Source organism: Martes martes (genome assembly GCF_963455335.1).
Source record: "Martes martes genome assembly, chromosome: 17".
In the NCBI taxonomy this organism is placed as follows: Eukaryota; Metazoa; Chordata; class Mammalia; order Carnivora; family Mustelidae; genus Martes; species Martes martes.
The window spans coordinates 42,750,521-42,762,873 of NC_137905.1; the positions used below are offsets into that span (position 1 = coordinate 42,750,521).

The window sequence follows — 12,353 nt, forward strand, 5'->3', positions numbered from 1 at the left end:
ACAATATGGAAGCAGGGACGCCTGGGTGGCTCAGTTGGTTAAGCATCTGCCTTCGGCTCAGGTCATGATCCCAGAGTCCTGGGCTCTAACCTGCACTGGGCTTCCTGCTCAGTGGGGAAGTTTGCCTCTCCCTCTCCATCTGCCTCTCCCCCACCCCCCACTCTCTCTCTTTCTTTCTCTCAAATAAATAAATACAATCTTAAAACGGTATGGCAGCAAATACTCATAAGGCACTCACCCTATGCCAGGCACTGCTCCCAGAGCTTTTTACATACATTGACACACTTAATCATTACTTCTACCCCATGAAGGAGGTACTATCACTCTTCTCTTTTATAGGTTAAGAAATGAAGGTAAGAAATTACATCACATGCCAGTGGTCACCATCTAGGAAGGGTCAGAGCTAGGGATTCAACCGGGACAACCTGGCTCCAGCAACCATATTCTTACTCATTTTGCTAACCTGCTGTCCAGTAATTTGAGGCTGTCCCATATGCTGTTCAGGGTGTGCACTGCAAAATTCCAAATGATAGCTTTCACTTTCTACACACTGTAGATTTGCCTTTTTACCACAGCTTCCCAGCAGGTGGCAGTAATATGTCATGCTCTAATGTCAGCTTAGTACACAATTTTCTGGCAGATGGCCTAGGGAGGAAGCTCCTAGAATTAGATTTTCTCCCAAAGAGCCTATGAGCTCAGAGTGTCTCATCATAATATATACATGTAATTACAAGTCATGTATATTAAATATAGACTTAGTAGACATCGGGAAGAAGATGCCTACATGACGCAAGTTGCATACAATGCCACAGCTTCGTTGGAGAACCCGGTTTCCAACATCATTCCGATACCGGTTAAACCTTTAGTTGCACTGTACTGTACCTAGCAAAAATCTATGAGTAGCACCACAAATAGGGGGAAAATGCTGCCTTTGTGTTTTCACAGTCAAGGGTGATCAACAGGCTAACTGAATAAGGAGCTCCAAGCCTGTGGGACCGGAAGTGAAAGGCCATTTTGCTCCATATGTTCAGCATGTGATTCCTTACTAATGCTTACATATTAACGGTGATACTTAGGGTAATTAGTTTAAAAAGACTTATTACTGGAATTCCAGCAGGGGATTGCTATTGTTCATTTGGTGTTCTTGTGCCATTAAGCTGCCCTTCTTTTCCCATTGAAAACAATTTGTTAATTTTTCTTTTAATAATACAGTTTCTTAGAGACATTTTATCATTCTGTCATTTTTAATATGTGTGTGTATGTGTTTGTTGATACATCTTGGGATATACATCTTATATGTCAGTAGGCTCTAAGATGCCATCAATGATAAGAAATATCCTTATGGGGGCACCTGGGTGACTCAGTCCTTAGAGTATCCAACTTTCGGTTTCAGCTGAGGACGTGATCATGAGTCCTGGGATGGAGCCCCATGTTGGGCTCCACACTCAGCACGGAGTGTGCTCGTCCCTCTCCCTCCCCCTCTGCCCCACTCCCCACTCACACACTTTCGAAGACAGATGGGTGTATAGATAGAGAGCTAGGTAGATAAAATACCTTTATGCAAAGGAAGAAATACAGAAATTAAACTATGCCCTACAATGACTGTAAGATGCATTCCAGTTAAGTTCTTAGAATCTATGGAATAACGTTCCTATGAATTCTTCACAAGTCAGCTGCCACAATGTGCATCCACAGAAGAGCAGTGCATGCTGGTACAGGGCTGCTGATTTGGAAGACTAACACAAGTGGCTCTGGAAACCCCGCCTCCCAATATTCAAGCCCTGGAGTAGTGCCCCCTCCCCGGATTCTGGGTTTGGCCATGTGAATGACTTTGACCAATGTGATGTCAACAAGTGTGAGGCAAGCAAGTGCGTGGCAAGCAAGTGCGTGTTCTCTGAGAACACTTCCTCTTGGAACCACCCACGTTCCTGGAGAGACCATGTGGAGTAAAGGTGCTTGGCCCACTCCCAGTGGTCCCAGCTAAGTTGTCAGACATGTGAGCAAAGTTGCCCAGCCCAATCAGGCCCCTAGCTGACTGCAGCTGCATGAGTGACCAAAGCAGGACGGTCTGGTTGAGCCCAGCCCAGACTGTAGGATCATTAGCAAATAGTGATGGTTGTTTCAAGCCTTCACTTTTGGGATGGAGACATGGGCACATGCCCCCAAGTAGGCTTGTTTGTTGTCTGTGAGAGGCTCTGAGCAGTGAGGGGTTAAGATGAGTCAGAGGGCTTTCAGTGGGGCTCTTTTGGTGATAAGAGTGGGATGAAGTCCAGAGCAGAGACTGTGGGGCAGTTATGAGAAAGGGGCATTGGGAGGTCTTCTTAGTTTGGGTCTCTCCAGAAGCAGGATTTGAGGACAATCTATTGGTAGGGGAGGTGGGAAAGGACACAGAAAAGGGAAAGCAGTCAGCAAAGGATGTCATCAAGCCAGAACCAGTACGGGGAACTGAAGCTTAATTCTGTTGGGGAATTCTGAGAGCATGTGTAGAACACACACTTCCACATTTACCCTCACAGAGAGGTGAGGGACCTGGAGTCCTTCTATACCATCTCCTTTCAGTCTCTGGTTTGAGGGCTGTTAGATGGGAAAGGGCATCAACTCGTCGGCACTTAAGGCTACCTGGCTCATACCCAGGGTAGAGCAGACACCAGTCGTGTCACGATGTCCACAGGCAGTCAGACCACCAGGTACTGACAGGGTGAAGGATGCAGACTTGGCACCCACAGTCTGCTACATACCCCACCCACACAGTTATCCAAACATGCCTCCTCAGCCAAGCACCACAGCCGCTCCCCTGCACCAATGCCCCCAGAGATTAAGACAATGACAGTGCAGTCCAAACTGAGTTTAATAAGGCATTTCAAATAGGGGAGGGATTCACTGGAAATGCGGAGATCTGGGACAGGGGCCCAGCCAGTTGAGTTCTGAATTAGAAAGCATAGGACCTAGGGGACTCCAATCTAGGAAGAGTCCTTCCTATGTCTCAGGGGTAAGGACCTGAACGGTGTGGGTTTGGGGAGTCATCTCGGGAGCTCTACCAGATGACAGTGGGAGCTATTCTGGGGGTACCCCAAGTACTGTGTAGGGAAATCACATCTGGGATTCTAGGTGAGTTGAACTGGACTTGAGTAGGGGAGGGGATCCCAGAAGATCCCAATGGAGGAAGGGTTAGGGGTCTAAGGTGTTTCACAGAAACAATCAAGGGGCCTCGATTTCACAGAAATCATCAAGAGGGCTCCTTGTGGGTAGGGGAGGGGTATTACACCACCCCAAATATTGGGGATCGTTTACCCCCCCCGGCAGCCATTTTGGGGTTTTAATGTAAGACCCTGATGGCAGGACATTCCACATACATTATCATGGATTTGCAACATTAGCATACGCTGGCTGTCCCACAGGACGGTGGGGACTGGAAAATCAGTCCAGGTTCTGGGTTTGAGTCCTAAGAGGACAGGCCTGGGGGTGCCACACGGCTCCTCTTCAACAGCTGCCGGAGCTGCGGACAAGACAGGGGAGAAGTCAGGGAGGCTAGAAAGAGAGGCCAGGGCCACAGACCCTCTAAAGTCCTGAGTGGGTAGGGTCAGGGGTTCAGCCCGTTAGGTCAGAGGCCACTCTGCAGTCAGGGTGGGCTCAGCACTCACCCCCTCGGGGCCCGGCCCAGGCCGCAGCAGGTGGACAGGCTGCTCGTTCTCCAGGTTTCGCAATGTTGGATCTGCCCCAGCTGCCAGCAGGCGCCGCACGATGGCCTCCTGGGGTGGTCCAGGGGGCAGGGCAGCCGCCATGTGGAGGGCTGTGTTCCCATGGGCCTGGGGACAGTGAGGGGAGGGCTGATAAAGATGCAGACTCAGCTGGCCTGGGCCTTCCACAGTACACTCCAGAGTCCAACACTGCTGCCTGCCCAGCCATATTCCATATGCCCCTACTCACATCCCGGAATCCCCTCCACAATCACATTCCACACACCCCTCAGTCTATGTCCCATACATTCCTGCAATCTACAGCCATCCACATCCTATCCGGTCCCCACCTGGGTTCTCTATGTTGTCCCTGCCACAGCCACAGCCCACAGGCCTCTCCAAGCCCCCCGCCCTTCTCCATCACATCTCACACAATTGCCCATTCCAACCTAGATCCCCCCACCTTCATGTTGACAAAGGCCCGCAAGTCTCCCCGCGGCAACTCAAGCAGCAGCTGAACCAGGGTAGGATTGGCGGCCTGCACAGCCAGATGCAGAACTGTCTTATTGCTCTTGATCTCCTGTAGAGAAAGGAACGGCGGAGGTCAGGCCAATCCTCATACCCAGAGCCCCTCCCATGGAATCCAAGAGCTCTTAGACACCATGTCTCTCCTTTGCAAGCAAGCACCCAGGGGTTCCTTACAGTTATCTATGTTGTGCACTATACAAGACTACCACCTTTAAGGGGGTGCCATTAGTATCATACGCATCACAGAACCATGTGTTTCTTTTGACAGTTTTCCAGCCCAAGTGTCTTTGAGAAGAAGGCTCTTACCTAATCCTCCAAAGGCACTCTGCACTTGCAGCTGCCCTGGCCACCCCACATTCCATTAGGCATGGTAAAATGTACCCACAACCCACACGGACTATACTTGATCTATAAGGATGGGACTTGAGCAGCATTAATCAGGGGACTCACCAAACCCATATATACTTCCATATTGAGTTGTTCTCTTCAATATTTTGGAGCAAATAAAGATATTTTCCACAATGAGACCTTATTATGTGCCCTCATTAAAAATATGATGTGTTTCTACAAGACAAAACAACCTAGCTGGCTCACCAAATAGATAATGAAGAGGAGACCAGAAGATGGAAGGGGGAAAGCTCTAAATTAAGAACAACTTCAAAAGTCTTACAATGGCAATATGTGGGCTTTATTTGGGTCTGAGTTTGTTTTTTCTTTTTTTTTTAATGAAAAAACAATGTAGGGGCACCTGGGTGGCTCAATGGGTTAAGCCTCTGCCTTTGGCTCAGGTCATGATCCCAGGGTCTTGGGACCTGCTTCCCCCCTCTCTCTGCCTGCCTCTCTGCCTACTTGTGATCTCTGTCTGTCAAATAAACAAATTAAAAAAAAAAATCTTAAAAAAAAACAAACAATGTATATCACCTTAGAGTCAATCAGAAATATGAACACAGCCAGGATGCTTGATATTATGAGTTTAATTTTTTTTTTAAGGTGAAATGATGGTACTGAGGTTAAAAGAGTTCTTCACTTTAAAGACATAATTTTTTGTGAGTATACTATTTTCTGTATTTTATCTGTGTTCAAAATTCTTTTTATTTTTTTTGAAAGATTTTATTTATTCATTTGAGAGAGAGGAGAGTGAGAGAGTCTGTGTTCTCTGGCATGAGGCTACCTGATTCTAATCCCCTCTCTGACTCTTACAAGCTGTAAGATTTTTGACTCCTATGCCTCAGTTTCTTTATTAGTAAAGCGGTAAAAGTAATAACAGCACACATGTCAAAGGGAGTCGGTGAGGATTCGATCAGCTAATCCGTGACACTCGATGCTTGATGAATAGTAAGTACAACCTAAGATCACTGATCTTCTTCTCTGGGGCCCAGGGAAACATAGCCATGTGCTCAAGTTCACATGGCTGGCAGGAGGCAAAGTCAACATTTGTCTCAATGCCCTGGACGTCCGGGTGCCCCATCTCACACACCCTTCTAGGGGCCGGCTGCCCACTGCCCAGCTCACCTGGCTGGTGTGATCAGCACCCATGTGCAGCAACATCTGGACACAAGTCAGCCTGTCTCGGGCCTGGGTGCTCAGCACCCGGGAACATAGGTCAGGTGGGTGCACAGCCACGTTGAGGGCCAGGATGGCCGTGTGGAGAGGGGTGAGGCCTGCAGGATAGAGGCGGTGAGGGCTCTGCATCCGAGGCGCCCACCCCACCCCAGCCCCACCTGCCACGCCCACCCTGCCCACCACCCAGCTTACCCTCGAAGTCTCTGGCTTCTAGGTCAACCTGAACCCCCGAGTTAATCACGGCCTGGGGAGGAGAAGGCACAGTGCTGGAGTCAAGTCTCCCCAGGCCTCCTAGCCCTGGAAGCCAGGATCTGAGCAACCAGTCCATCCCGTTCTCCCCACCGGCCCACTGGTCATACCGAGAGGACTCCTGGGAGCCCATAGGTAGCGGCCACATGCAAGACAGAACGTCCCTGATGATCAGTGGCATTGGGCTCTGCTCCGAGGTTCAGCAGGTCCTCCACAATCAGGGGCTGGTTGGCGGCAGCAGCCACCAGGAGAGGGGTCTGCAGGAAATAAGATGGTCAGCCTGGGCCCCTGGTCTCCTCCCCTCTGAAAAACCAATAATCCAGGCCCCCAGACCTCCTGCCTTCAAATCCAGCAGTCTGGGCCCCTGGCCCTCACCTTGCCCTTATGTTCACGAATGTCCAGATGTCTATACACTTGCAACATCTCAGCTGCAGCATACGCTGCCCAGCGTAGCCCCCGAGCCGCAAACAGGTGCAGGAGCCTGAGGACAGGTAGAGGACAAGCAGTGAGCGCAGAACCCCAGCTAAGCCAAAAACAGGCAGACCGCAATCCCCATACTCACGTGTCTCCCTCCTCATCCTGGGCCAGCAGCTGCTGTGGCCCCAGAGCCAGCATGTGAGCACGGGCTGTGTCCAGGGATGGTCCGGTGGCCACGGGGGGCAACTGTGGGGGTCCTAAGGGGAGTCCAGAACCTCTCCAGGATCCTGCCTGTGGCAGGGAAGGTTCTCCATACAGCCGGGTATCCAGAGGGTCCTGAAGGATACACGTGGTGGGCAGAGCCAGTCAGCTGAGAACTCCTTTTCCTGGCACATATACATACACACACACACAGAGCGCCAGGTAGGGTGACTGGGTGCCCCATCCGTACGGAGTGACCTTGGACCTTGGGGCCTCAGTTTTGCCCATCTGAAGAATGGGCTCTTAATCTAGCACAAGGGCAACTGGGAATTTTAGGGGCCCTTCAGCATCCTGTTCCACTCTGTATCTCACCTCCATCCCCACAGAAAATGGACACTGCCGCCCTGGGTCGGAGGGTGGGTAGAAGTCAGGAGTCGGGAAGCCTTCAGCAGCAGAAGCAGGGTAAGAGTAGGGGCTGTCTGTGTAGGCAGCATGCGTGTTGGGGTCCCAGTCTGGAAAGCCCGTGGTGGGAGCCAGGCTGCCAAGTCCAGAACCCACAGTCTCTTGCTGTACTGGGAATCGAGAATGGCCTGTGTGTGAGAGGAGCACGGGCAGGCCTGGTTACCAGGGTTGGGGAAGTCATGACCAAGACTGGAGGACGGGGGTGAGGGCCTGGAATCTCCCAGGGTCCTGAGAGCTAGTACTTGTGGGACACCAAAGGGCTGGGACTCAGAGGGCTGAAGGCTTAGACTCCAGGAACAGCAAAAGGCTAGGAGCCTGGGCCCCTCGAACACTGAAGGACTGTGTACATAGACCCATGGGCTCGAGAATCTGGGCGATCAAACTACTACGGGGTCCCAGCAAGAAAGAGGGTCTGACTCCCAAGTTCCCCAAAGTTCTAAGATTTGGAATGTTTGAGTCCCTGAAGAAAGCTGGGGAGGTGAGCTGAGGGAACCAGGTGAGTTTCCAGACTTACCGGCCTCACTCTCATTCACAGATGGGGTCAGGGACTGGGCCAGCGGAGATGGAAACTGTCCCTGTAGAGGGATAAACAAAAAGAAAAAGGAACAAGGGGGAATTTATGGGACAGATCCCTCAGCATCCATGCCCCGCCCACAGCGCATCTAAGTCAGGACTACACCTCTGATCTGCTCTGAGGGTCAAGGGCTCACAAGCAATCAAGTGTCTGCCCAACAGGACATGGCCTCACGAGTTACAGTTTAGAGGGCTTCGTGGGCCTTACCGGTGCTCCACCAGCGTCAGGCTGCTGCTGACGGCGCCTCTGTTCTTCCAGGAGCTTCTTCACGGTCTGTGATGGGCAGTGGCTGCGTTCACTACGACTCACTGCGGGGGAGGCGGAGGGGGGGAGGGGGGTAGGCGGGGGGGGGGGGCGGGGGGGCGGGGGGGCGGAAGGAGACGGGAGGGAAGCAATCAGAGTTCCTTAAGTCACCCAACTACGCGGGGGTGTGGCCTCGGGCACCCTCCCTCGCCCTCCTGCGCGGAAAAACTGGCACACTGACTACGCCTGAGAACTCCAAAGTCAATCTTAGCTTTCAGGTGCAGCTTCCGCCTCCGCCTTTTCCTTCCCTTTGCTCCGCACTTTCCCCTCTGACCCAACTTTCCACCAGCGTCGTGGAAACTGAGGAAGGGGGTGGAGGGCGCTCCTCTACAGCACCTCCCCCCACCTTCCGTGAAAAATCCCAGCCCCCAGATCTCCCAGTCCCGAGGCCTTGGGGGTCGCTGGGAATCACTCCCAGGAGACTTGCACATTCAGGTTCCCAACACCTCTCTGCCCTCGACACACTTCCCGGGAAACCAGGCGTCCAAGTCCCCGGGCCCTCTCCCCAAGGAACGACGAATCATTAGCCCCCTAGCTCGTCGGGGATCGGAAGTCCAGACCCCATCCCCTCTTCAGACCTAAGAGTCCAGGCCCCCTATTCTGCGGAACTCCAAGAGCCTAGCACCCCTTTCCCCAGGACCCAGGAGTCCGGGCCCTCAGCCTCGCCCTCCCTTGCACCTGGGAGTCCCACTTTCCAGAAGCCTGGTCCGCACCACCCCGGAAGTCCGGACCCTCAACCCTCAGCCTTCCGAGCCCGGGTTCCAGCAGAGGAAGGGTTAAGCGGGGGAGGGCGGACTCGGAAACAGCCCAGACACGACGTGCTGACGTCACGGCGCTCACGCAAGGGAATCTTCCATCCACCCCTTCCTCTACCGGCGGCGCGCCGCAGGTGTCCCGCTCAGAGGCGGCGCGCGCGGCCAGGCGTGGAGCGCTCGGAATCCCCGCACGTGGGGAATTCCTGCTCCGCCGGGGGCCCCGGGGTGGGTGGAGACTCGGGAATTCCCGGGGTCCGGGCAGGGTCAAGGCTAGCGTGGGCCCCTACGGCCGGGTGCCTCCTTACCCACTCCGACTCGTGGCTGATTTTTTAAACAACCACGCCCCCAGGACTCCGTCTAGCTCCTTTCTAGAGCTAGAAGACCCGGCCGTCAGCCCCCTCCTCCCACAGTACCCAGGGGTCGGGGCTCCCAGCCCTTTTACCCCACCCCCTGACCCAGAATTCCGAATCCCCGGTTCCTCACCCTCCCAGGACCCAGGATCCCAGAATCCCAGCCGCTCCTCCATCACCACCAGAAGTCCTAGCCCCCTACCCCCTTCAAACACCGAGTACGCTCACTCCCAGCACCCAGGCTTGATGCTCCAGCTCAGTCCCGCAGGTTCGTGAGAGCCGGACTCCCAGCCCTCGCTCTCCCAAGGGGCCGAGCGTGCTTCTCCTCCCCACCCCCTCCATTACCTCGCGGATTCCGTGGCGCGGATTGCGGGCCCCCAGGGCCGCGGCCTCGGCGCTGCGCCAGCCTCGCTCTTTCCCCGCGGAGCCGCCGCCGGGTCCCCGATCTAGGGCCTGTGCCCCGCGAGTTTTTAAACTGGACTTCTTGGCACCGCCCAGTCAAGGGCAGGGCCCCTCCCACAGACCCGGGAGTCCCCGTGTGGCGCTTGAACTAGCCCAGTCTCTGAATGGGCGGGGCTGACGTTGAGGGCCTGTCTCCCGAGCCTCCTACCTGGATAGAGGGAGCTGGGGGCCCCCATCTTTGGTCTGAGGGTGAAGCGGCCAGGGATTGTCGACACCTGAAGGAGGAGGGCACTGGGGGCCTGGACTTCTGGGGCTCTGTCCAAGGGAGTACCGGAGGCTTTGATTTCTGGGGCCTGGGCTGGAAGGGGAGGCTTTGATTTCTGGAGCCTGGGCTGGAAGGGGATAGTATTCCTGAGTCCCAGGGTAAGAGGAGGCTGGGATTCGGCACTTCCTAGTCCCAAGGGAGGGAAGGTTTGTAGGTCAGAGTGACATCGGTAGACTCAAATTTCTCCCTTTCCCCACATCACCTTGTTCAGAGGTCAGTTCTCATTTATTCATTCGTCATTAAAGATAATTTATTACTTCAAGGGAGGCCCTTTGCTGGGGGCCATGGTATAGCTGTGAACTAAGCAGACAGGAATTCCCAGCCCTCAAGCCAACTGACATTCCCAGGGGAGGCTCGTTCTCAGTTCCCATCTCCGTGGCCATGTTAATCATTTCTCCCAGCCTTTCAAGACTTGGGCTGTCCTGATTCTCCTCCCTCACATATTGTTCCTTCCCAGTTTCCTGGGCTATTTCCACCTCTTCACCCATTCTTGGAGGCCAGGGGCACTCCTCCGTCTGAACTCACTTCCTGGGTGATCTCATCCAGTCACGTGGCTTTATTCATTCATAAGCAATCAACCTGAAAATTTACATCTCAGGCCAGAAACTTATCCCTGAATTCACAGATGCAGCTGTGGTCATTCAGTGCTGCAGGGAGATCTAGGAGGCATTTCCAACTCGGTGTCCCCAGACTTTGGCACTTTCCCCTAAACCTACTCTCCCCTCCTACTCCATCTCTGTCAAGGGATGCTCCGTCTTTCCAGTAGCTTAGTCCAGAAGCTTTGGTCATCCTGAATCCCTCTCTCTCATACACACCCATATGTACATGACCAGCAAGTTTTGTTGGTTCCACCTCCAAAATCTCCTCAGAATCTCCTCAATGCCCACAACCCAGGCCATCCATCCCCTCCTGCCTGGACGATCATAGGAGCCTCCCTGGGCTCTGACCCTACTCCTAGTTCATCCCCAAAGGCAGTCACAGGGACCCACTTTTTACTTCTCCCCCTCCCCCACCCTCACACAGGAAGCAGGTGACATTGCCACCAGCAGGGTGACATCCGCTATTCTGCTTCTTTACTCCCCCACTGTTCCTCAGAACTTCTCTGGACCAAAGCCTTTTGCCCACCATGGCCCCTTCAGGTGTCATCCTGCTCCTTCTTTTGCTCCCAGGTGAGCAAAAGTGGTTATGGGGGGCGGAGGGGGAGTGGCAAGCAGAGTCCCTATGAGAGGGGTGGCTTGGGCGACCTCTGAAGGGAGGAGTGCTGAGGACACATCCTCCTAGGACCCCTTCCTCCCTGGAGATCCATTTTGGCTGCAGAGCCTGGTTCTTTGTGGGAGAGAAGCTGAGCCTGGAGCCTGTTGATCTCGCCTTCTCACTGCTGAGTCTGTCTCTACTTCCACTTCTGATTTTCTATCTCTCTGGCCTCTTTCTCATTTGCTCTCTCCCGAATGGAGGTTATTTCTCAGGACACCACCTCTCCCTGCTAATCCACGTTCCCTCTCTTTTCACAGTGGCTGCCGCTCTGGTGACCCCAGGTGAGAAATTAGCACCCCTTCCCTAGTGCCGTGGTACTGCTTTCATCCCTGAAGTGTGGCCTGAGGATACTGTCTAGGTCACCAGCTCCCCTCTCACCCCCAAATCAGAACCGCAGGGGATCTACGGTCCTCTCTGGGTCCCCATCTCACTGCCCTCATCACCAAAATGAAGCCCCAAGGACTCAGCCACCTCCCAGCCTTCTTTGGGAGTACCCACTATGCCCAAAGCACCATGTATGTCTCTCTGTGCTGGGATCCCCCCCACCCCACACCCCGCTTCTCTCCAGGCCCCCACCTCCCTTTTCATCCCCAAGTCAACCTCAGGGAATCTCAGACACTCCTGCCTCCCCGACCAAGGACTTCCTCAGCCCCATTGGCCCCAAGTGCAGCCCTGAGGGTCTGGAACCTCCCTCAACCGCCTTCTTGTCTCGGCCCCCACCCTCCAGGTTCCTGTTCCGGATGTGGGCCCCTCTCTCTGCCAGTGCTGGCAGGGCTCATGGCCGCGGACGCGCTGGTGTCACTGTTCATCATCGCAGTCGTGTTTGCGTGTGCTTGCCCACGCCGCCGGCCCACCCTAGGTGAGGGCAGAGACAGGGTGGGGCCCGGAGGGAGAGGTGTCCCTAGAGCGGGGGTCCCCAGGGAGGGGTCCCCCAGGGAAGCCCTGGAGGAGATGCTGGGGAAACCCTAGGGGCGGTGCAGGGGGGAACTCCGGAGGAAACCCCTGAAGCAGGGGGTCCCCAGGAAGGTGGGGATGTGGGTGGGTGGTAGGTGGTCAGGCCTCATGCTTTCTCTCCCCCACCCCCAGAAGATGACAAAATCTACATCAACATGCCTGGCAGGGGCTGACCCCCCTGTAAGTGAGACCTTTGACTTCAGACCCTCTCATCCCGCATCGTGTGCCGCCACACAGGAAACGCACTCCCCACTTTGGGGTGGAATAAAGCTATTGAACCACCTCTGGTTCTGATTCTTCCTCACAGAACCCCAGGGTGCCCAAAGCCTCCCTCCCACT

The 12,353-nt window shown here is 54.2% G+C and overlaps 2 protein-coding genes across 4 annotated transcripts; one reads left to right on the forward strand and one right to left on the reverse strand.

The window, feature by feature from the left end:
* Positions 1-2,831: 2,831 nt before the first annotated feature.
* Positions 2,832-9,520, reverse strand: NFKBID (NFKB inhibitor delta). 3 transcript variants are annotated; one of them, XM_080829085.1, is made up of 12 exons: positions 9,425-9,520; positions 7,879-7,979; positions 7,612-7,672; positions 7,008-7,225; positions 6,580-6,770; positions 6,393-6,498; positions 6,128-6,274; positions 5,961-6,012; positions 5,718-5,866; positions 4,141-4,257; positions 3,642-3,806; positions 2,832-3,496 (listed from the first exon to the last, which is right to left on the reverse strand). In XM_080829085.1, exons 4-12 carry the CDS (start codon positions 7,011-7,013, stop codon positions 3,443-3,445), a joined length of 987 nt encoding a protein of 328 aa, XP_080685211.1. In that variant the 5' UTR covers positions 7,014-7,225; positions 7,612-7,672; positions 7,879-7,979; positions 9,425-9,520; the 3' UTR covers positions 2,832-3,442. The 3 variants fall into 3 exon arrangements, with proteins under 3 accessions (XP_080685211.1, XP_080685210.1, XP_080685212.1); XM_080829084.1 differs by lacking the exon at positions 9,425-9,520 and adding an exon at positions 8,653-8,742; XM_080829086.1 differs by lacking the exon at positions 9,425-9,520 and adding an exon at positions 8,653-8,742 and having other exon boundaries at positions 4,127-4,257.
* A 1,347-nt stretch (positions 9,521-10,867) lies between these two features.
* On the forward strand, positions 10,868-12,297 carry HCST (hematopoietic cell signal transducer). Its single transcript, XM_080829088.1, has 4 exons — positions 10,868-10,975; positions 11,318-11,341; positions 11,788-11,919; positions 12,147-12,297. The coding sequence occupies exons 1-4, from the start codon at positions 10,933-10,935 to the stop codon at positions 12,185-12,187; spliced, it is 240 nt and encodes a 79-aa protein (XP_080685214.1). The 5' UTR covers positions 10,868-10,932; the 3' UTR covers positions 12,188-12,297.
* Positions 12,298-12,353: the final 56 nt, after the last annotated feature.